The sequence below is a fragment of the Benincasa hispida genome, chromosome 4 (genome assembly GCF_009727055.1).
Source record: "Benincasa hispida cultivar B227 chromosome 4, ASM972705v1, whole genome shotgun sequence".
In the NCBI taxonomy this organism is placed as follows: Eukaryota; Viridiplantae; Streptophyta; class Magnoliopsida; order Cucurbitales; family Cucurbitaceae; genus Benincasa; species Benincasa hispida.
The window spans coordinates 4762416-4784131 of record NC_052352.1 but is presented as its reverse complement, the minus strand read 5'-3'; the positions used below and the strand labels follow the sequence as shown (position 1 = coordinate 4784131).

The following is a 21716-nucleotide window of genomic DNA, read 5'->3' as shown; positions in this document are numbered from 1 at the left end:
TCTATACTAACTTGATTTCTTCATTTTTACTTTTAATAAACGTAATCAATCAATAGTAATATGAAAGTGTGACTCATTTAAATACGTTTCAAAAAACTATTAACAATATTTTGATTACGGAATAGTACACATGGTCTTAATTCATTTCGATTGAATTTTGCAAAAGGGATAACAAACATTATTATAACTATGCCAATATCTTAAAGTTGAAAGATAGAAAAAGAATTGCGGTTGTGTACTACAAGTGTAATTAAATAATCTTTCAAGTCAACAATATGAATATAACCCAACGATGATCTTATATATATTACTTTTAAAATTTTTAAAATAGACTTTTAAATTTGAATTAAAAAAAAAAAAAAAAAAAGAAAAGTTCAAGCAACTCTCCTTTAATGGGAGGATTTCTTTTAAATTATTTTTGAAAATTTGGGTTATTTTTGTCAATTGCCCAAAATTGATTTTAGGGGGGAAAGGAAGAGACAGATGGGAGACATGATAATTTTGGTAAAATTAGGTTAATGGAAATAATATTGCCAAAAAATCAATTAAGATTTACCCTTTAATTTCCAAACAAATTTTGCTTGATAATTTCTAGACAATTTTCCCTTCTTGTAAAAGAAACCATCATCGTCGGAAATTTTAAAATAAATAAAGTGTCCTCCCTTTTCTGGTCCAAATTATAATTATAATTTTTTTCTGTTGCAAGACTTGAATCGGTTAACCTCGAATGGTCCTATTATTTTCATGAACTTTTTATAATTTTTTTTTTACACATTAACAACTATATTGAATCAATTTCTTTTAAATACAACTATTTATTTACTAAATTCATGGTCTATTAAATTTGATTTTCATTTCGTATAATTTTTTATACACAAAGTAGTTAAAGTTCATGAAATTAAGATTTAAATGATATCACAAATTTTATAATATGATGTAGAAAATATATATAGAAAATGGTCCAAATAATACTAATAAAAAAACAGATAAATTCAGTCTAAACACAACCCGACAATTCAAACACGGTAATCAAAAGCATGATAAATCCAACCCAAATTTTTAGGGGATGTTTCAGGACTGTAATGAAATGAATTTAGATTGTAATGTAATCCAATATTCATGTTTGAATTGAGTGTTTTGGGCTCGATTTGTAATATTCAATTCAATCCTCTTTTTCATCGTTTTCACATTTCACAGTCATCTCTCAGCATTTCAATATTCCTCTGATCGATTACATTCCAGCCTCCAAGATAGCATTTACCTGATTACATTTCATCTACCTAAATAACTCCTAATTATGTGGGGATGGTTTAGACTATTTTTATTTTTGGAGCAATTGTTATATAAATTAACTTTTTATTCACACACATATATAGTTTCTTTCTGTCATGCATAATGTCATTTTAAAAAAAATATATAATAAATTGTTGTTCTTTTTAACATTACGGATTTGTGAATGGAGCATGAAAAAAAGTAAGAATAATAGTTACCAAAATGGGTTCTTTTGAATAATTACTCTGAAAAGTTAAAAAAATAAAAATGGAAAAAAAACCTAGAATCTTTTATAACAAGAATTTAGTAAATGCACATAATTAGTAACTTTTTTTTTAATCTCTAAGGGATGATTCGTATCTAAGAAACTGAATTCATTAAATCACACCAAAGAAAACTAAAAACTTCCACTAATTTAATTTAATATTTTACCACTCTTCACTTTTAATTTTGGAAATGTGACCAATTTGAAATTTAATATTTATTATTAATATTTCAACGCTCTTATTCATATTTAATTGGAGGATTATGTTATGAGATTACAACCAACAATAACATCTCTTACTTTAAAAAATCACTATGAATTCAAAAGTCTACTGATAAATTACTATAAATTCACCATAAATAAATTATCATTTTAAAAATAATAATAATTTATCATTTAGGAAATTTTCACAAATAAAAAATATTAAATTATTTATAAAAATAACAAAAAGAAAAATATTAATAGAAACCGATAAACTTCTATCGGTTTCTATTAACTTCTATAAAAAAATATTAAAATTTTACTATTTTATGTAAATAGTTTTCCTTTAACTTTTTAGAAATCTCTCTCATCAATTATTATCTTAAAAAATCTATCTCCATCATTGCTAGAAATAAAAAATTACTATAAATTTAATCTTTTTCGATATATACCAACACTATTTAGTTTTAATTTTTACATGGTAAACAAACTTTTTTTACCTCATTATGTGTATATATGTGTTTTCTCTCCACGTAGGAAAAAATATATATTTTTCTGTTCCCCTATTTATATTCATGCATTTCTTTTCTACACTCGAACTAATTTTATGTAATATTAAAAAAAAAAAAAAAAAAAAAAAAAAACTAATTTTATGTAATATAATAATAATAATACTTTGAATTTGCTTGATAGATTATTTCTCAAAATAATAAAGCATCTTTGCGATAAATATAAATTAAGTGTAATCATTTTCTAGAAAGATTTTCAATTATCTTTTAAAGAATTAATTGGTAAGTTATCTTTAATAGTTAAAATCACTTTTGTTTTATTCTAAAATTTTGTTTTTAATATGAAAGAAGTGAATAAATTTGGTGAAAAAATTATAGTTGGTAATAAAAATAAATTTTATTTAATTAAAAGTACTAAAATTTTATCAATGATTATACTTTTTGTTAGACTGAGCTGCTCATTTTAACGGTTGATCTGTATAAATTTTATTTTGAAGCTTTACCTGAAAACATTTTATCTAGAAGATACCATATCAATGAGGATATATTTTGTTCGTTGGAATTTGTCCATACTCGATAGAATCTTAACTTGGTTCGTTGCACATGATTAAATAGCAAACTCTATGCCTTTTATTCAATAGAAATCTGATTTGGGAACGGGTAACTTTCTTCATAACTTTTGAGTGTCAACGAGAAAGATACTTTCTTGCATGTAGTCCATATGGCATATGCTATCTCTTCTTCTTAATTAATAAAGTATTTCCCCATTAATTGATTTTTGGATTCTAACAATTATAGAATGTTGGTGGTATACCCTTTGACGACTATCTCATTTAAAAAATAAGATCATTTAAGTCTTTTCTCACATCACTCATTTGTTCACTTTCAATGTATTGATAACATTCTTATATCCAAATTAATTTGTAATTAAAAAAAAAAAAAAACCATCACTTTTTGCCCATGCCCTAAACATTAATTGTCTCGTTAAAAAAAAATATTTCAAATATTTATAGATGAAGAATACATGTTATCATTTTCAATCAGAAAAGTGTGTAAAGATATTTTTTAAAATATCTTTAAGAAAATAATTTATCACATTATAATTTATAATCGAATCATTGATGAGTTACACAAACATAGAAATATCCCAAAATGTACCAATATATTTTTGTTTATGTAGATATGTTTTTTGGATCTTTTTAAATATAAAAAATATTTAAAAATATTTACAGTAAAAAGTTTCAAAAGTACAAAATATTTTTGAAATTTTTTTGCTATGAAGTGTAAATATTTTTAGGATTTTTTTATTTATAAGAATTTCTCTATGTTTTTTTTCATGTCTAAATATATCATTTTTTTTCTCATGAATTTTTTAATTTATGTATATAAAAATGGAAATTATAATTATTTTAATTAATCAAACTATTGTCGAAGCATATTTTTATTATCTTTTTAACTATTTCCTTTTGAAAGAAGGAAAAAAGAATGGGTCTTCTTTCTGCCTTTCGGCCATTCATTTCATCTTTATATATAGTCTTTTTATCGTCTACAATATTTACATAATATAATATCACAACTCGTAAAATGTAAAAGAAAGAAAAAAGGAATAAGAAATCTTCAACCTTTTAATATTATATAGATACTTGAATTTAAATGAATGTCTAATAAACGTTGAGAATGAATTTGGGCTTTTAGTCCATAGCAAAAAGTAAAAAATTATATATACGGACTTATAAGGAAGTTTACGAATTGTGGTTATAGTGGAAGTAGGAGTTTGTTTGGATGAATGGTTTCAGGTAATTGTGCTTATGCTTAAAAAGAAATAACTTTTTTATGTTTCTCTTAAATTTTTTATCAGTTTTCCTACCGTTTTAAAAATCTATTTATAATAATATTTTTATGATTTAGTGGATTTGAAAATTAATTTTAATTAATTTTCTTATATCTAAAAACATTTTTGTTCTTTCGTTAAGCCTCTGTAATTTTGTTTTGAAGAATAAAAAACCTAATTTTTCATCTTCTTCATCCTTTTTGCCTTCGTTTATGAGTTATTTTTTGTCGTTCTCCGACAAGTACACACAAGAGATCAGTTGTTATATTAGTTTTGGAGAGCAACTAGGTTTTTGCGATTTATCATTTAGGTATCGTTTTTACTTTCAAGACAATAGTTTCCTTCACAGTACAACATTTTGCATTTAGCTCATCAATAAATTCTAAATTTTAATTTTTCTTTAATAAGTGAACGAGGCACAAAATTATTGAACATTCATTAATAAACTATTTGACCTTTTCAAGAAAATAATAAACTACTTGACACAAAATAAGAAATGTAAAAGATTTAATAAATCTTTACATAAGTTTGATCTCTAAAATTTTTAAAGTAATATCTAATAAGTCATCGAAATGGTAAAAATTACTATTGATATTGTGTCCAATAAATTATTAAACTAAAAAATCTCTAACAAGTCATTAAATTTTTATTTTTTTATATATAATAAATTTTTAAACGTATGATTTTATATCTATTAAATTTTTGTGATTTATAAGATTTATTCCATAAAATTCAAATAAATATTAAATACAAATTGAAAATTATTTAATAATATATCTAAAACCAATTCCAACATTCTTTAGAAGTTTAGAAACTTATCAAATATGTACACAGAGTAACTTTGACCTCCCATTGATGAAGCATGAATCTCTTACTCACCTTAAATATAAAAGTGCAAAAATGAGAGAAAAAGATGAGATGATTTTGCTTTGTGGAAAATTATATATATATATATATTAGTGGTAGTTAGTACGAAGATTCCTATTCTCGATAAGGAAGGAAGTATTCTTGTTAAACACAATATTAAAAGTTCAGAAATCAATATACATTTTAAAGCTCAAGAATCTATCACAATACTAGATCTTGAAATATCAGTTTTATCTCTATACTTTGAAATTCATTCAATTTAGTCGATATACTTACAAACATCCAATTTTAATTTACATACTTTCAATACATCCTAATTTTAGGGGTGGCAATTCAAACCGCAAAAATCGAATCAAAAACTCAATGACATTGAAAATGCGGTTTAATCTGGTTTGAAGAAATTTTGAAAGCAAATTAATTCGATTGGTTCAATTCGAAAACCAAATTTTAAACCCAACCGAACTTCATATATTTATATGTTTTTTTTTAAAAAAAAAAAAGTTAACCGAATTAAAATCGAACTGTTTTCTAATTTAAAGAACAAAACGGAACCAAATCTAACCGTTTTTTAATTTTTATATATATATATCAAATTTAAAATCGAATCGAACCTTAGATTCGATTCGGTTTGAACCAATAAATCGATTTGGTTCATTTCACATATAAAAAATTTAATTTCGATTCGATTCAGTTTGCCACCAAATCGAATCGTTTCCACCCTACTCAAGTAAGTCATTCCAACTTAAATTTTGCCGAAATTGACTAAATAATAACAATATTTTTCATGCAAGTAAAGAAAAATTACACTACGTAGATTTTTTTCTTAAATTTTTAGTACATAACAACTTATACCAAAACTAATCATAATTAAAAATTAAATTTAAGATTTATTAAAAATATATAAATTAAAATGAACAAATTTGATAGTATAAGAAACAAAATAATATCTCAACTCAAAATTCGTACTAAAAAATAATAATTGAAAAAAACTTTAATTCTCCTCTCTCTCCTACTTTTCTCTCCTCTACAAATTACCCCACTTTCCTCCCGCTCCCTTAACCTTTGACATTAAAAAAAAAAATTAAAATTAAAAGAACACACCATGATGCTAAAATCGCCGGAGCTCCCGGATTGCCGGTATCTGAGCCCGCCGGTGATAGTCCGACCGGCGAATCCAACCCCAAAACACTCGTTATACCTCTCCAATCTGGACGATCAAAGCTTTCTAAGATTCTCCATTAAATACGTGTTCTTATTCGAGAAGGGCGTGAGCTTGTGCAACCTGAAGCGTTCTCTGGCCATTGTTCTTGAACATTACTACCCATTTGCCGGACGGCTGAGGGTGTGCGGCGGCGGCGGTGGTGGGTCGTCGTCGTCGGAGTTTGATCGGAAGCTGGAAGTGGAGTGTAATGGAGAAGGGGCGGTTTTTGCTGAGGGGTTTATGGATTTGACGGCGGAGGAGTTTCTTCAAATGGCGGATACGCCTAATCGGTCATGGAGAAAGCTTCTTTATCGGTTTGAAACTCTTGGTTTTTTGGATATTCCTCCTCTTGTTCTCCAGGTAATCCTAATTTCTAATTTCTTTTTTTTTTTTTAGTAATTAATTATCTCATTTAGCTTTGATTTATTCCAACATTCAAAATATATATTAAATTTTTAAAACACTCGGATGTGGATTGAGTTAAATCAAATGTCTGGTAAATCGATATAAAAAATCTTATTTAACTCTTTTTATTATCCAAGTGTTGCACAATCTTCGTTCATGAAGATGAATAACGTATAAATTTACTTAATCAAGTCCAACTCAATAACTATTTTGTTGATATATATAATTCTTTTTTTTTTTCCTTATATAGTTGTCGAGGCTATTTTTAAAAATTATAATAATTAAAATTGAGGGTGGTCATTGGTAAAGAGGAAAGTATTATTCTCTGAAAACTATACAATAAGAAAGTATTGTAATCACACCCTACGTATACAAAATGCTATAATTAAATCCAATACGAAATGTTTTTGGTACTTTTTTTTGTCAAACCATCTATTAGTCCCGAGTTTTGAATAATAGGTATTTTTAGTTTCTAAATTTTTAAAATGTATTATTTCAATCCCTTAATTTTTAAAAAATTCTTTGAGCTTTTTTTTTTTCCATTTTATATAATTATGTGAAATTTTGAATTATAAAGATATGTTTAAAAAAGATAAATTATTTCAAAAGGCAAAATTGCGAAAAATATTTACAAAATATAACAAAATTTCAAAATCTATCAAGATAGATACTAATAGAAAATATTTCGGTTAATTTTTCTATATTTGAAACAGATATTTAAAAAATAATTTTCTAATTTAAAATAATAATAACAAATTATTAATGGGACCTTTTAAACCAATTTTTAAAAATTTAGAAACTAAAAAGTTACCTTTTAAAAATTTAAGAATCAAATGAAACTATTATAAAAAGACTCAAGAGATTAAAATGATATGCTCTGAAAACACATAAACTAAATGTACATATTCTTTTAACAGTCGGACTAAAAAAATACTATTTTTATTTGTTATTTTAAATCTAAGAGGGAGAGGGAGAGAGTTTTTTTTTTAAAAAAAAAAAATATATTATTTATTACTGAAAGAACACACAGTTGAAATTAATTATATATATTGTTCTATCTCTCTCTCTTTTTTTTTTTTTTGGTGTGTGGTGTTTTCTTTTTAATTTTGTTTTGGTCGTCGGTCTCAGCTTTTGGGTGGTAGAAGGGACTCAGAGAAAGCCTTGTCTCTGCCTCTGCTTTATCTCTCCTTTCTCTTTTCTATCCCTTTCCATGCGTTTTCTTTTCTTTCATTTCTCTTTTTTTTTTTTTAGAAAAAAAAAAAAAATCAAATACTATTTTCACTCGTACTATCACCTTTAGTTAATTTCGGTCTTACGTTTTTTTCGATATTTATTCATTTTAGTTCTTATACTTCTAACTTTATCTCATTTAGTTTCTATACTTTTAAGAAAATCATCATTTTAGTTCCTCGTTTTCATGTTTTCCTTATTTTTCAATCAAAATTTTGATCATGATACTTCATCAACTTAATTTCTTAAAATGTAACTATTAATTTAAAATATTTTCTTTGGGTTTTAAAAATTTTGCACAAATAAATCCAAAATGGCCACTTTTAAAATACATGAATAGAAATGGGACATTTTTAGAAGTATAGAAACTAAAATGAATGTTTTTTTTAATAAAAGTTTTCAACTTCAAATACTACAACAAAACTGAAATCATAAATACAAAGATATATCATTTTGGTCATCATGCTATGAAATTTGCTCAATTTTAGTCTCTTTACTTTCGATTATCCAATTTTTAATCTATATATTTTCAATAAAATCTTTAATTTAGTCTCTCCAAAATTAAATATTTACGAAACTAATTAAATATAAATAGCAAATTCCATCCAGAAAAATACACTACATGAATAATTTTTTTATAGTAAAAAACTAATAGATTAACAAAAAAATAGATATATTAAAAGAGTTGTTTTCAAATATAGGAAAATAAACCAAAATATTTACAAATATAGTAAAAATTTCACTGAGACAATAAACCGCGATAGATTATTATCTATGTTTATCTGTATCATGATAAACATATACCGTAGTTTATTACCATCTATTACATATATGTGATATTTTACTATTATATAAATATTTTTTAATAATTTTATCATTTAAAATAAATTTTCTATATTAAAATTAAATAAACTCTAAAATAAAATGACCAAAATGATATATTAACCATGGGGGAGAGGATGCACCGCACCTTCCCAAAATATGTTTCCCCACCCACATCAAACTTTCTTTTCCATCAACTAGTCCAACGTCCCTTCACCATCTTCAAACATATGAAATATCATATTCAATATGCTACCATTATGTGGCTACCACCTTTTCTAGTACACTAAAATATATCCCAAAAACTTTAATATATAATAATAATAATAAATTTATATATATAATGTACCTTCAGTTAATCTACTTCCAAATACATTTTCTTTTTACTAACTATTTTTACTATGACGACAAAATTACGTACCCAAAGATAACCTCTTTTTTTTCCACTCTTTCTTTTTCTCTTCTTGAATTCAGGGACCTAATTTGAAAAGTTAGTGAAACTAATATACATTTTTTACAACTAAATTAGAACATTGTTTTTATTTTTTTATATATCTAACTATCCCATAAATCGCACAAGATTCAAATGATAAAATATAGCAACCTAGTCATATTATTTTCAAATCAAATTAATCAATACTTTGAGATGACTTTAGAAACGATGGAAAGTGTTTCTATTCTATTCATTAAATATATTTTTTTCAATATTTTACTATATGCTAAATTTTTTAAGATTATTATTATTATTATTTAGAATTCAACAAAGATTCAAATATTAACTTCTTTTTTTTTTTATATCTTTATCGGAAGATCGAACTTTTGACATTAAGATTATTATTATTATTATTATTATTATTATTATTATTATTATTATTTAGCATTCAACAAAGATTCAAATATTAGTTTTTTGTTTTTATATCTTTATCATAAGATGGAAGTTTGAACTTTTGACATGAAGAATGGGATGGGATGGGAGTGTATGCTAATTATCGCCGAGTATAAATGTTTTTTTTTTCAGTGTTTTTTGAAGAGGGGTATTTTGGGCAGGTGACAAATTTGCGTTGCGGAGGGATGATTCTATGTACTGGAATAAACCACTGCTTGTCGGACGGCGTTGGGACTTCACAATTCTTGCATGCATGGGCCCACCTCACCACCAAACCCAATCTCCCTCTTCCAATCAAACCATTCCATTTCCGCCACGTGTTTAAACCCCGCAACCCCCTCCACGTCACCTTCCCCCATCCTCAATATTCCAAAACTACCCCTTCCAACAACCAACTCCTCCTCAATCTCCTCCGCTCCCTCCCTCTCCGCCCTGTCTCCGTCGTCTTCTCCGCCGCCGACATTCTCCGCCTCAAGCGCCGCTGCACCCCTTCCCTTAAATGCACTTCCTTCGAAGCCCTCGCCGCCCACACCTGGCAATCCTGGCTCCGTTCTCTCGCTGTCGCCGCTACCACCGCCGTTGTTTCCCCTCTCCCTCCTTCTCTCCCCGTCAACCTCCTCTTCTCTGTCAACGTTCGCCGCCACATGCACCTCCCTGAACCACCCTCGGGATTCTACGGTAACGCGTTCGTCCTCGCTTGCGCCCAGTCCACCGTGAAGGACCTCACCGCCAATGCTGCCGTCGGCAACATCCACCACGGTGTAACGCTCGTCCAACAAGCGAAGGCGGCCGTGACGGAGGAATACGTGCGGTCGGTGGTTGACATGTTGAACGACAGAAGTGTGAGAACCGACATGTCGGCTACGTTGGTGATTTCCCAATGGTCTAAACTCGGGCTTGAAGATTTGGATTTCGGAGAGGGGAAACCGGTGCATATGGGACCTCTTGCCAGTGATATTTATTGCCTGTTTTTGCCGGTCGCCGGTGATCTCTCCGCCGTTAGAGTTCTGGTTTCGGTGCCGGAATGTGTAGCCCACAAGTTTGAGCTTTATATGAAGGATTGCTATTACACTGACCATGAAGATGAAGATACAGTTAATATCAATAATAACAATAATAATAAGGGAGAACAAAATTGTTTCATCTGAAAAATATATATATATGTGTATGTATCATCATTATTTCTTAAATAATTTACCACTCACTCCCTTCTAAACAATGCGCAAATAAGTTTTCTCTAATTTTTTTTAGTACATGCAAGTAAGTACTATACTAAAAGTAATTACGGGAAAAAAATATCAATTTGGGACGTGATTTTAAAATATTATACTTTTTATTTAATTCCTAGGTTTTTATAATTTACAATTTTACTTGAAATTTTTATTCATTTTCAATTTTTATTTTAATTAACCTACCTTAACTTTTAGTTAATTTAAATTAATTATTATGTAATATTTTTTATTAATTTTATTAATGACGAAATATTAGTGAAACAAATTCAATTACAGATAATATAATTATTTTTAATTAATTAAAAAAATTAACACTAATGAGTGAGAGTAAGTATTTTGTAAAGGTAAAAGTGTAAATCGAACTAAAAATCAAATTAAAAAAATAACAAAAAACTAAAAACTCAAGGGTGAAAATATAATATTGTGAAACATAAGAACCTAACAAAGCTATGCACAAAACTTGAATGTAAAAATGAGCAACGTTTTTTAAATTTATGAACAAATGGAAAATTATATTGAAAACCTAGCTAGATCGAAACTCAAAGGGTACTTTTTCCCCTTGTTATAAGCATTATTTTTAATATAGTTTAGAAGGACAAATTTTAAACATATTAGGAGGGCGAATTCATAATCATAGTTTATGGGCTATAATAGTCCGTATGTTTAGATTATAATAGTCTATGTTTATGGTGTAAACTATTTTAGTCTCGGTAGAAAATAGTAAACACTATAACAAAAATGGATTTGAAATAGTAATATTCTAATTAATTGTAGATTATAATAGTTGGAAAAACTAACCATTATAATTGGAGGCTCAATCATCAGGTTGGTGGCTCAGATACTCTTTTTACATTCTTAGGTAATCTACTTAAGTTGACTATCATTTCGCTCAAATTATTTTATATATTGAATTGTAACCCGAGATATGTAGGACATTTTGTGTCAATCAAGGTAGAGTGATACGGTAATTTAGAGATTAATAATTGCTAAAATAATCATAGTTCAACCAATATACTATATGTATTAGCAATTAAAAGGTTTGTGGTTCAAATCTTTTATCCATATTGGATTAAAAAAAGATCAATAATATTCCTAAAAGGACTTTTTAATTGACAATTTTTAACTCTAAAGAGAAAAAAACAGAAACTAACATTAATTTCTTTTACCGGAATTTTTATAATTCGCTAGCTTCTTAAAGAAAAATAATAAAGCTGATAACGTTAAGATTTTTTATGTTATATAGTCCCCAACTACAACAAGAAATTAGGCCTTTAGCGCCGATTTTCTAGCGACTATCTCATAGTCGTCACATTATTAACGATGAAGTATTATGTTCGTCAATATGCATGCGATGAAACGATGACAAGTAGCAGGAATGCGATGATTAAAACCAATCGTCGCTACTATTAAGCGATGAAAAATATATCATCGGACCAATACGTTGCAAAATGCAACAAAATGCACATTCGATGCAAGGCCTTTGTGACAAATTCGGCTTTAGTCACAGGCCCAATTAATTGGACGGGCGTTTGGCGCTTAAGGGTATACAAGGATAGTAACTTCCGTCGCAGCTTGTGACGAATGGGGCTTTTGTCGCAAGCCCATATGCGAGGATAGCAACGTTCGTCGCAAGATTAGTTACAAGCCTTCTTTTTTTGTACTCCCTTTCATTCACCCGAGCGAGGGTTTTGATTTTAGTTTTTTAACCACATGCGTCTGACCACTGTTCGTCTAAAGAAAAGAAATCCGTCATTCGCCGTTTGAAACTGGGGACTCATTGATCGTTCATCTATTGTTCGTCTGAAATTGGGGAGCTCGTTCATTGTTCGTCAAAGAAGCTCTACTTTGGAGGTTTTTCGTCTGAAACTTGGAGGTTTTTCGTCATTCGTCCGTTGTTCGCTATTACATGTGTAAAAAAAAGGTTGGTTTTCGTCCGTCGTTCGCCTGATCCAGTCAATGGGGTGGAATGTTGAATCTTGATTTCTTTACTTAATTCCTATTTTGGATATTGTTCTTCAATTTTACGAGTGAATTTTTACTTGAATTAAGCTGACCTAAATTTAAAAAACCTTATAGTTTTTTGTGAGTTTGTTGTTTATGATAATATTTAATATAAATTGAAGAACAATATCCAAAATTATTTTTGTTACTCAACTTGACTGTTTTATTTAATTCACATCCTACGACATTTTCTACCAAAAAGTCGCAAAACACATTCAGTGGCTAAAGCGTGCAACGATTTAAATTTTTTTAAAAAAAATTGCAACGAAATTTTGTTTTTAACGACGATTATTTTTAGTCATAAAAGGCTAGATTTCTTGTAGTGAACACCCATTAGAAAATAGAGATAGGAAAAATAAGAGTTTGGCCACATTTTAATAGGTCTGACCATTAGAGAATACCATCTAATTATTAGAATGATATGTTAGGCATAAATGCTCACTAAACGCTCACTTTTTTAGCTTTATGTATATATTTGATATGATAAGAATATATAAATAAAAGAAAGATTAGATCTACTATAATTTACGTGTGTACGTGTGCACGTGCGTGCACGTGTATACACCGAATAGAACCCGTGTCCAATAATAAAATAGATGCAAATAAGATAAAAATTGAAATAAAGGGTGTATACTTTCCTTGGAAAAAATCAATTTATATCTTTAGCTTTGTAATTCAAGCCAATTAAAATTCTATAACAATAATTATCCATTATAGATCTAAATTTGTCCCATTATTTCTTAAATTATATTATGAGACTAGCTATTGTAAAACTAGAAGCGCATGTTTATGTAGAACAGTTATTGAGGAATTGAATCCGTACGAGATAAGTTACTCAATTATAGAACATTCATCTTAAGAGAACTCAGTTCTTTTTTCAACCTCATTTTTCTTGCATTCACATTGACATTTTTTTTTAATGTTAGATTGAGTAAGTGCGCTCTATCGAAACGACAATAAAGATATTTAGAATATAGTTGTTGTAAATTTAAAATAATATGTATCTACAGTGGTGGAGATGGTGTGAATGGGTAGAGCACATAGGGGCCAAGAGGGACACGTGCCCCCCGTCCCCTCAATTTATCTGTCTTTTGTATTTTTAATATAAATTATAAAGTCATATATGTTAGTATATATAAAACAGTTCAAGTTGAGTAACAAAAATAGTGTTGACTTGTTGGTGTGTAATGCTACCACTTGCAACATTTTATTTCGGATTTTTGTATGAGTTTTTACCCAAATTGGCCAACTCATGTAAAGAATAATAAAGGAAAGTAGATTAAACAATGTGACATTTAGAATATAATAATATGTTGATTTTTAATAAATAATCAAACAATATTTTTTTTATCAACGACAAGACTGGACAGTTTATAAACTTTTTTCCTTCTTTTCGAAATTCACTTTTCAATCTCGAGAACATTCGATTAAAAGATAATGTTCATTTGTTTGCACATAATTTTTATACTCACATTACATTTTATATATATTTTTTTATTTCTATGTTATTTTTACATTCACATTTACTCATATAGGTTTTTAAATTAATTTCACATTTATCTATTTTAAGTTTTTATGCCTTTAAATCTATATAACAATGTAATATTCTTATTATTAATACTATTGTAAAGTTAATTCAAAATTAATATGGAGAGATATTATAAAATAAAAACAACAATAGAGACTGTAGAGGTATCATCTTCAAAGAAGAAAAATGTTTTGGATTCTGATCGATCTTATACAGAAATTAATCTAGAAAAACTACCTGCATATTAAAGGTGGAAACGATTCAGTTCGATTCGGTTTGGTGGCCAAACTAAACCGAACTGAATTTTCTAATATTGAAACCGAACCAAATCGATTTATCAGTTCAAACCGAACCGAACTGAACTGCATATGCGGTTCGATTCGGTGTCAAATTTGATTTTGACATTTTTAAAAAAAATCTATGTTATATTTTTTTTAATTAAAAACGGTTCGGTTTGGTTTGGTTTTAAATTCGATTTTACTTTTTTTTTTTGAATATATATATGTGTATGTGTTAAAAACGGGTCGATTCGGTTTTTCGAAATTGAAACCGAAATGAACCGAATTAATTCAGTTTCAAAATTTCTTCAAATCAGACCGAAAAACATTTTTTAATTTCACTGAGTTTTCGGTTCGGTTTTTGCGATTTGAATGGCCACCCCTATTGCACATCCTGGTCTAAGAACCAAAATTTATTATTATTATTATAATATTCGAGATCAAGTTCATATAGCATATTTACTAAAAGGTCATTGTTAGCCTCGAAATCATATTTTTCCATTTAAGAATTTTGGTTGAAAGTCAAAATGATTTAATATAGCTTGGTTAAGTGAATATTATAATAAGTTAGAATATAACATTCTAAAGGAATTTTGTTTATGTTGTTACCTATTCAAACCAGAAGTAAATGGAGAGTCAAGATCGATTTCAAAACATGGAAACTTGTAGAGGACAATTGTAATGTAATAAATTAGTTAATATATGAAGTTATGAATATTTTTTTACATTTCATCTATAGATTTTTTTTTTGTTTGACTTGTACATATAGTGCCCGCTATATAAAATTCCTAACTCCGCTACTGATTGTGACAAATCATGTGTCAGAGAGTTTTGTATAAGACAACAAGTATGTCAATACACTCTAAGATCTTGAATATATTCATAGAGGTATTTTATATTTTTGTAGCAGATAAATGTGATAAGTGTATTTTGGTTGGTTTCACTATGAATATTGAACCGTTCCTTTGATGTCTCACTATATTTTTCTTCTTCTTCTTTTGATATAAAATATAAAACGATAGCCTTCATACATATACCTCCAGTTTTAATCGATAATGTTATTCATAAATTAACGAATGGTATACAAATAGAGAGAAGTTTAGAGTTTTAATTGAGTCGACTAATAAAAATTGTGATTTTAATCAACAAAATTATTAGTTTAGAAGATTTTAATTGGATTAACCAATCCTTTGTCTCCACTAAGTCCATATCTATAAATTATTATTATTTTTCACTTTTTTTCATTATCCTTTAAAAGAGAAACATATCTTTGAAGGTAGAATAATGCATTTTGGTATAAAGGAGGAATTTTTATTTTTGGCTTTTGTGGCGTGGCATTCCTCCACTTTGATCTTGTAATTTATTTATTAATATTATTCCCAAACAAAGTGATCCCTATCAATTTTTAATCAATAAATTCTATAACACTTTTCAAAGCTAAGAAACTTCTATCACCTAAAATAATAAAAATGACCAACTCAATTAATAATATCTTGATTTAAATATACTCACTTTGATTTATCACTTTTTATTTTTTTTAACAATTAATACATCACCTATAATTGATGGCAATTATTTAAAACTAAATATAAGTAAGGCAATGTATATTATTTAAAATATATGATAATAATAATAAAGATAATTATTTTAACGGATAAAACTGTTGAAAATATTTTCAAATATAGCAAAATGTCACTGTTTATTAGTCATAGATCGAGATAGATCATGATAAACATTTATCAGTGACTGATAGATCGCGATAGACATCTATCAAATATTAATTTATGTTTATAGCAGTCTATCACTAATAAATGTGACATTTTACTATATTTATAAATAAATTAATTTCTTTTTCTTTATTTGAAAATAATCGTTAATAATGAACTACCTACAACAAATTTCCACTTAACTATTTATTAACGATAGATCTAATGATTATTTCATAATTATAACACTTAATTTCTCTTCCAACCATAAGCTAGTGCTTCTTTCTCTCTCTCATACTAATTATTGGTCCATCTCTCTCAGGAAAAAAAAGGTTAAATTAGGATCAGAAGAGATATAAGGTATTCTTTTTTAGGGATTTTAAGGGTGGGGGACTCATGAACCAAATGAGTTTATATTGATCTCTTTGGAATAATGTCTTGTAATTAATCATGATGTTTGATTTAATCGAAATGAAATAATCCAAACTACACTTTATATTGTAAAGGATAAAATGATATACTTTTATATATCAAACTTCAACTTCATATCCCTATCACTTTCGATTCCTTCCTTAGATCTAATTATTTTCTTTATATATATATACACTAATCTTGTCTGATATGACTATATTTGTATATATCAACTTAATATCTGTCAATTACTATCAATAACGTAAAATATTCTAGCTAAGGGGCGAAACAAGAGATTCAGTTTAATCATATTCCACTATCTCAAAATATGATTAGGATGACTTTGTTTTAGTTGAGATAAATCTAGCTTTGTCTTTTTATAGTTGTTTATTGATCTGTTTTTCTCAAAAGACAAAAAAGGGAGAAATAAATAAGGGATAAGTCAATCAATTCATATAATAGGCTATAGAGATTGAAGAGGAAAATCTTTCTGAAAAAAAAGGAAAATAAAATTGTGAAGATTTGAATTGAAGGTGAGTCATTTAGTTTACCCCTAGACCTAAAAGTCTAAAACTAGCTAAAAATTAGATTTAGGAAATAATGAAGACCAATAACATTGTTAAATATTTGAACTTAAAAAAAAAAAAAAAAGCATTTTGTTCAGATGGTTGGGAGAGAGAGAAATTGCATATATATTTGTGGTTTCAAGTTTAACAATTATATGGACGGGGATTAAATATTCGATCTCTTTAATCGGAATGCATGCCAATACAACTGAATTAAGCTCATTTCGACCATATATTTTATACCGTTGAACTATACTTATCTTGACTATTTGTAATTTCAAATCGATCGATTATGATATGTTGGAGAAAATCAAAATTTGAGATTATGATAAATTAAATAAAAAATTATTGGTTTGAAAAATAATATTACACAAAATTGAACTTCAAGAATTTCTCATTCTAATATTATTATATCTCAACTTACTATTTAACTCAAAAATTTAAACCAACCATAGACTAAACAACGATATTAACCTAACAAAACTATTCTGAATCATTTATTAAATCACTCAAAAACAATTTAATAAATTTTGAATGATTAAGTGCATGCTTGGGAGGGATTTCAGATTTGTTAAAATAACTTTTGTCATGTTTAATTAAAATTACTTCAAAACACATTTTTAATCACTCTAAATCAATTCGATATTTATATTTTTAAATTTAATTTTCTTATCTTCAAAAGTGATTTTGAATAAATAAGAATATATTTTATAATGATTTTAACTATTTTAGAATCTCTTCTAAATATGTTGGTAATATTTTCAAATAATTCATTTAAACTATTGTTGTGTCCCTTGAAAGGGTAGAAGAGCCAAAAACAATGGGAAAAAAAAAGCACATAATGTAGAAAAGAAGTATTTCAAGTTGGAGTACAAATCCAGAAGGGTCTTTCAATTGGGACATGTCCTCTTAAATCTTTTAGTTGGGAATATGGAAAATATTCAATTATGAAGTTAGGCAAAAATAAATAAATAAATAAAATAAAAAAAAAGTGCACTCTCATCCCACTAGCTTTGGCTTTTAATGGATTGTTATAAGGTGTCCACTTGATATATATATATATATATATATTACTTTAAAAGATTCCTAGAAACATTCTTCATTTTAAATGGATAGGTTATGGTGAATTTAATGTTTTCGTACGTCTTATTCCTTACACTCCCCTCTTTTTTTTTTTCTGCATATTTGTCAATTTCAATACAATTTATGTTTTTTCTATATTTATATTTTCCTAGAAAAATCCACATCCACATGGATATTTCATCCATTTTTCTATCCATATTAAAAGTTCTATTTGAGTATTAATAGTTTATATTCATATATCAACAATAAGGGTATTTTTTTAATTTTTTTTTTTAAATTTAAGGGTATATTTGAAAGTTTTGAAAGTTTAATGATATTTTTGAAATAAAACACTAACGGTTTCTATTTAAAACTAACGATAAGGTTTTTTTTTTAAAAAAAAAGTTTAAAAGTATTTTTTAAATTTTGAAAGTTCGAGGGTATCTTTTAAACATTACATTAACAGATTCTATAAAAACTAATGGTTAGGGCATTTTTAATATTTTTTAAAGTTCAAGGGTATTTTTCATTTAAGGGTGTTTTTTAATCAAACTGTACAAAATTTACAGGTATTTTGTGTAATTTAGCGTAGATTTTAAGACATTTGTCGTACTTTGGTTGGTAGTTGGATAACTTGGATTGCCATGTTTTTCTTCTTCTTCTTATTATTTTTTTTTTCCATATATTCACGTTTTATTTTAGGGATTAATGAAAATTTCCAATTTTAATACAATATATATCTTTCTTTCGTCTTTAAGTTTACTATTTAAACTGTAAAAAATATATAAATGATATTTTTATTGTTCTTTTTGACAATAGGGAGGTGGGAAATCTCTAACTTTTAAATTAGTAGGTTTTGTGTCAATTAAGCCATGTTCATGTTAGCGACAATAATAATGAGATGGTTTTAAAAAAGAGTGATCTTAATTAGCTAAATAATTAAAACCAATAATTTAATTCCTGGCAGAATATTTTAATGGGCCGTCTAGTTTTGGAAGGCCCAAATATTTTTCCACAGTAGTCCCTTCACGTGCGAGCTTAATTCTGAAAGCCCAATATACCTAGTGGGCCGACCCATTTTTAATTGGGCTTAAATCCAATTTGGATTCTTCCAGACGCACGAGAATCATTGAATTGAACTTGGGGTAACAAGAAATATAGCATATTTTAATTTCCATTTGTAAAAATAGCAAAACAGAATAAGAAAATAATAAATCAAAATTTTAAAAGTCCACAAGTATCCCTAACACATAGATATAAACCTTTTGGTGAAGTCTCTTTCTCTTCCTCTTCCTCTTCCCAACCATTCCATCTTCAAGGTTCTCCTCTATTGAAAGTGCAACCAAAATTAAACAAAAATCCAAAAGAATCTCACAGAAAACCTACCAATACAAACCTAAACCTTGTCGATAATTTTGTCTAGGCGTTTCGAACTCACAAAATCCGTTTGTATGTAGAGGCAATGACTGACGGTCGGCAGTTGGTGCTAGTAAAAAACAGAACGGGAGTAAAGAAGGAGAGAAAGCAGAGAAGAGGGAAGGCTAGTGCACACTCGTACGAAATGAAGCTTGGCTTGCAGCCGGGAAGCCCCAAAGGCGCACAACTTCTCCTATAGTAGTTGATACATGTCGGCGCTAGGCGAGGAGAGGGACTGAGATTGTGAGAGTGAGTGGGGGAAGATTAGAGTTTTTCGTGTTGGGGCGGACGAACTTGATAGAGGGAGTTAAGGTTTTTTTTATTTTATTTTTCCTTTTCCTTTTCCTTTTCCCCCTTAAATTTCCAATCTTCCAACAAAACAAGTTTAAACTACCAAATCTCCCAAATAAATTTAAACAAATATTTTATAACTTATAATTCGAATTTCCAAAATTACTTTTTTGGCAAAAATATCTAGAATTTAACCTAAATAATGTGAGATAATTAATTTAAAATTACCTACAAATTTGAAATATAAGATTATGTTTCCTTTTAATTATTCTATCAATGAAGCAAACTAAACTGTGTAATTTTATTTACATATCTAATCATTCCCATATATTGATAAAAAAAAGTTAATTTGAATTTGAAAAATAAAATTAAACAGTCTAATTTGACAAATAACTATATATCATTAGAATTTAGAATGATGACCAATATTTTATAACATTGCACAACGTTTTTATTTATAAGTACAATCTAAACATGCACATCATAATTGAATGAATAAGTAAAAACATGAACCATTAAGAACAAACAAAACGTTATTCCTAAGTTTCATAACAGAAAATGAAAAAAACAAGTAAAGTGTTATCATTTAATCCTTCATTAAGATAGAAACACAAAGAGGATGATGTTGGCTTTTTGACCCTTAATCTCAAATTAATTAATTTTAATTAATTAATCAATATTTTGATGATAAAAAACTCAATTTTTAATTACTGAAAATCTTAGTGTTTTAATAGCTCTATAGCATAGAGCTCGGAACAACGATTCCAACATCTCTTGAATTACTCAAATCGGAGCTAAAACGAAGACGATATGACCGAAACAAGTATATAGAGAAAATACCGTATTGGTTGAATGATGAATCATTAAGAGAGTAACATATGATAGACTTTTGATTTTTGGATTGATTTAAAATAAAAAAAAATTAAATTTAAAAAAAAATTAAAAGGAAAATAAATTTAATATTATTTTATATTTGTGTCTAACGGCTAGTTTTTTATATGTTTTTTATGTTTGGATTGACTTTAAAAAGAATGAATTTAAAAGGAAAATAAGTTTAATATTATTTTATGTTTGTGTCTAATGGCTAGTTTTTTACACATTGTATGTTTTTTATTTTTGGATTGACTTTAAAAAGAAAATGAATTTAATATTATTTTATGTTTGATTCTAACGGTTAGTTTTTGACACATGGTATGTTTTTTTTTTATATTAATTTTAAAAATAAAATGAATTTCAAAATAAAATGAATTTAATATTATATTTTGTTTATATCTAACGACTAGTTTGTTTAAAATCTCCACCATTGATTTTTCTTTTCCAAAATCCAATGGTCCAAATTAATTGTTGAGTGCTTAAACTTGTAAATCCACCTAGTGAGAGTTGTATTGTGTTCTTCAAAAATTCCAACATTTGTAACGGTTTGATCATAAACCGTGGAAAGGATCGGTTTGCTCTTGAACCCGTAAAAGGAGCGGTGGTGTAACGGTTGGGCTCTAATCCGTGGAAAGAGTCGGAAAAATTTTATTCAAATTCTCAAGAAGTGCTTGGGGAGTGGAGTAGGTCGAGTTTGACCGAACCACTATAAAAATTACGGTGTCTTCTTCTCTAACTTTTTTCTTTTTATTTTTACAATTAATTTAAGCAATTTATTGTATGTTTTAGTTTGTTCTTATTTATTTGCTAAAATTTGATAGAATTAAATTATCACATTTTTGTTATCTTATTTGTTGTATAAA

At 27.5% G+C, this 21716-nt stretch overlaps 1 protein-coding gene across 1 annotated transcript; it reads left to right on the top strand.

Moving 5' to 3' along the window:
- The first annotated feature begins 5997 nt into the window (after nucleotides 1-5997).
- On the top strand, nucleotides 5998-10703 carry LOC120075995 (alcohol acyltransferase 9). The gene is made up of 2 exons (XM_039029764.1): nucleotides 5998-6506; nucleotides 9651-10703. The coding sequence occupies exons 1-2, from the start codon at nucleotides 6048-6050 to the stop codon at nucleotides 10635-10637; spliced, it is 1446 nt and encodes a 481-aa protein (XP_038885692.1). The 5' UTR covers nucleotides 5998-6047; the 3' UTR covers nucleotides 10638-10703.
- The last annotated feature ends 11013 nt before the right edge of the window (nucleotides 10704-21716 follow it).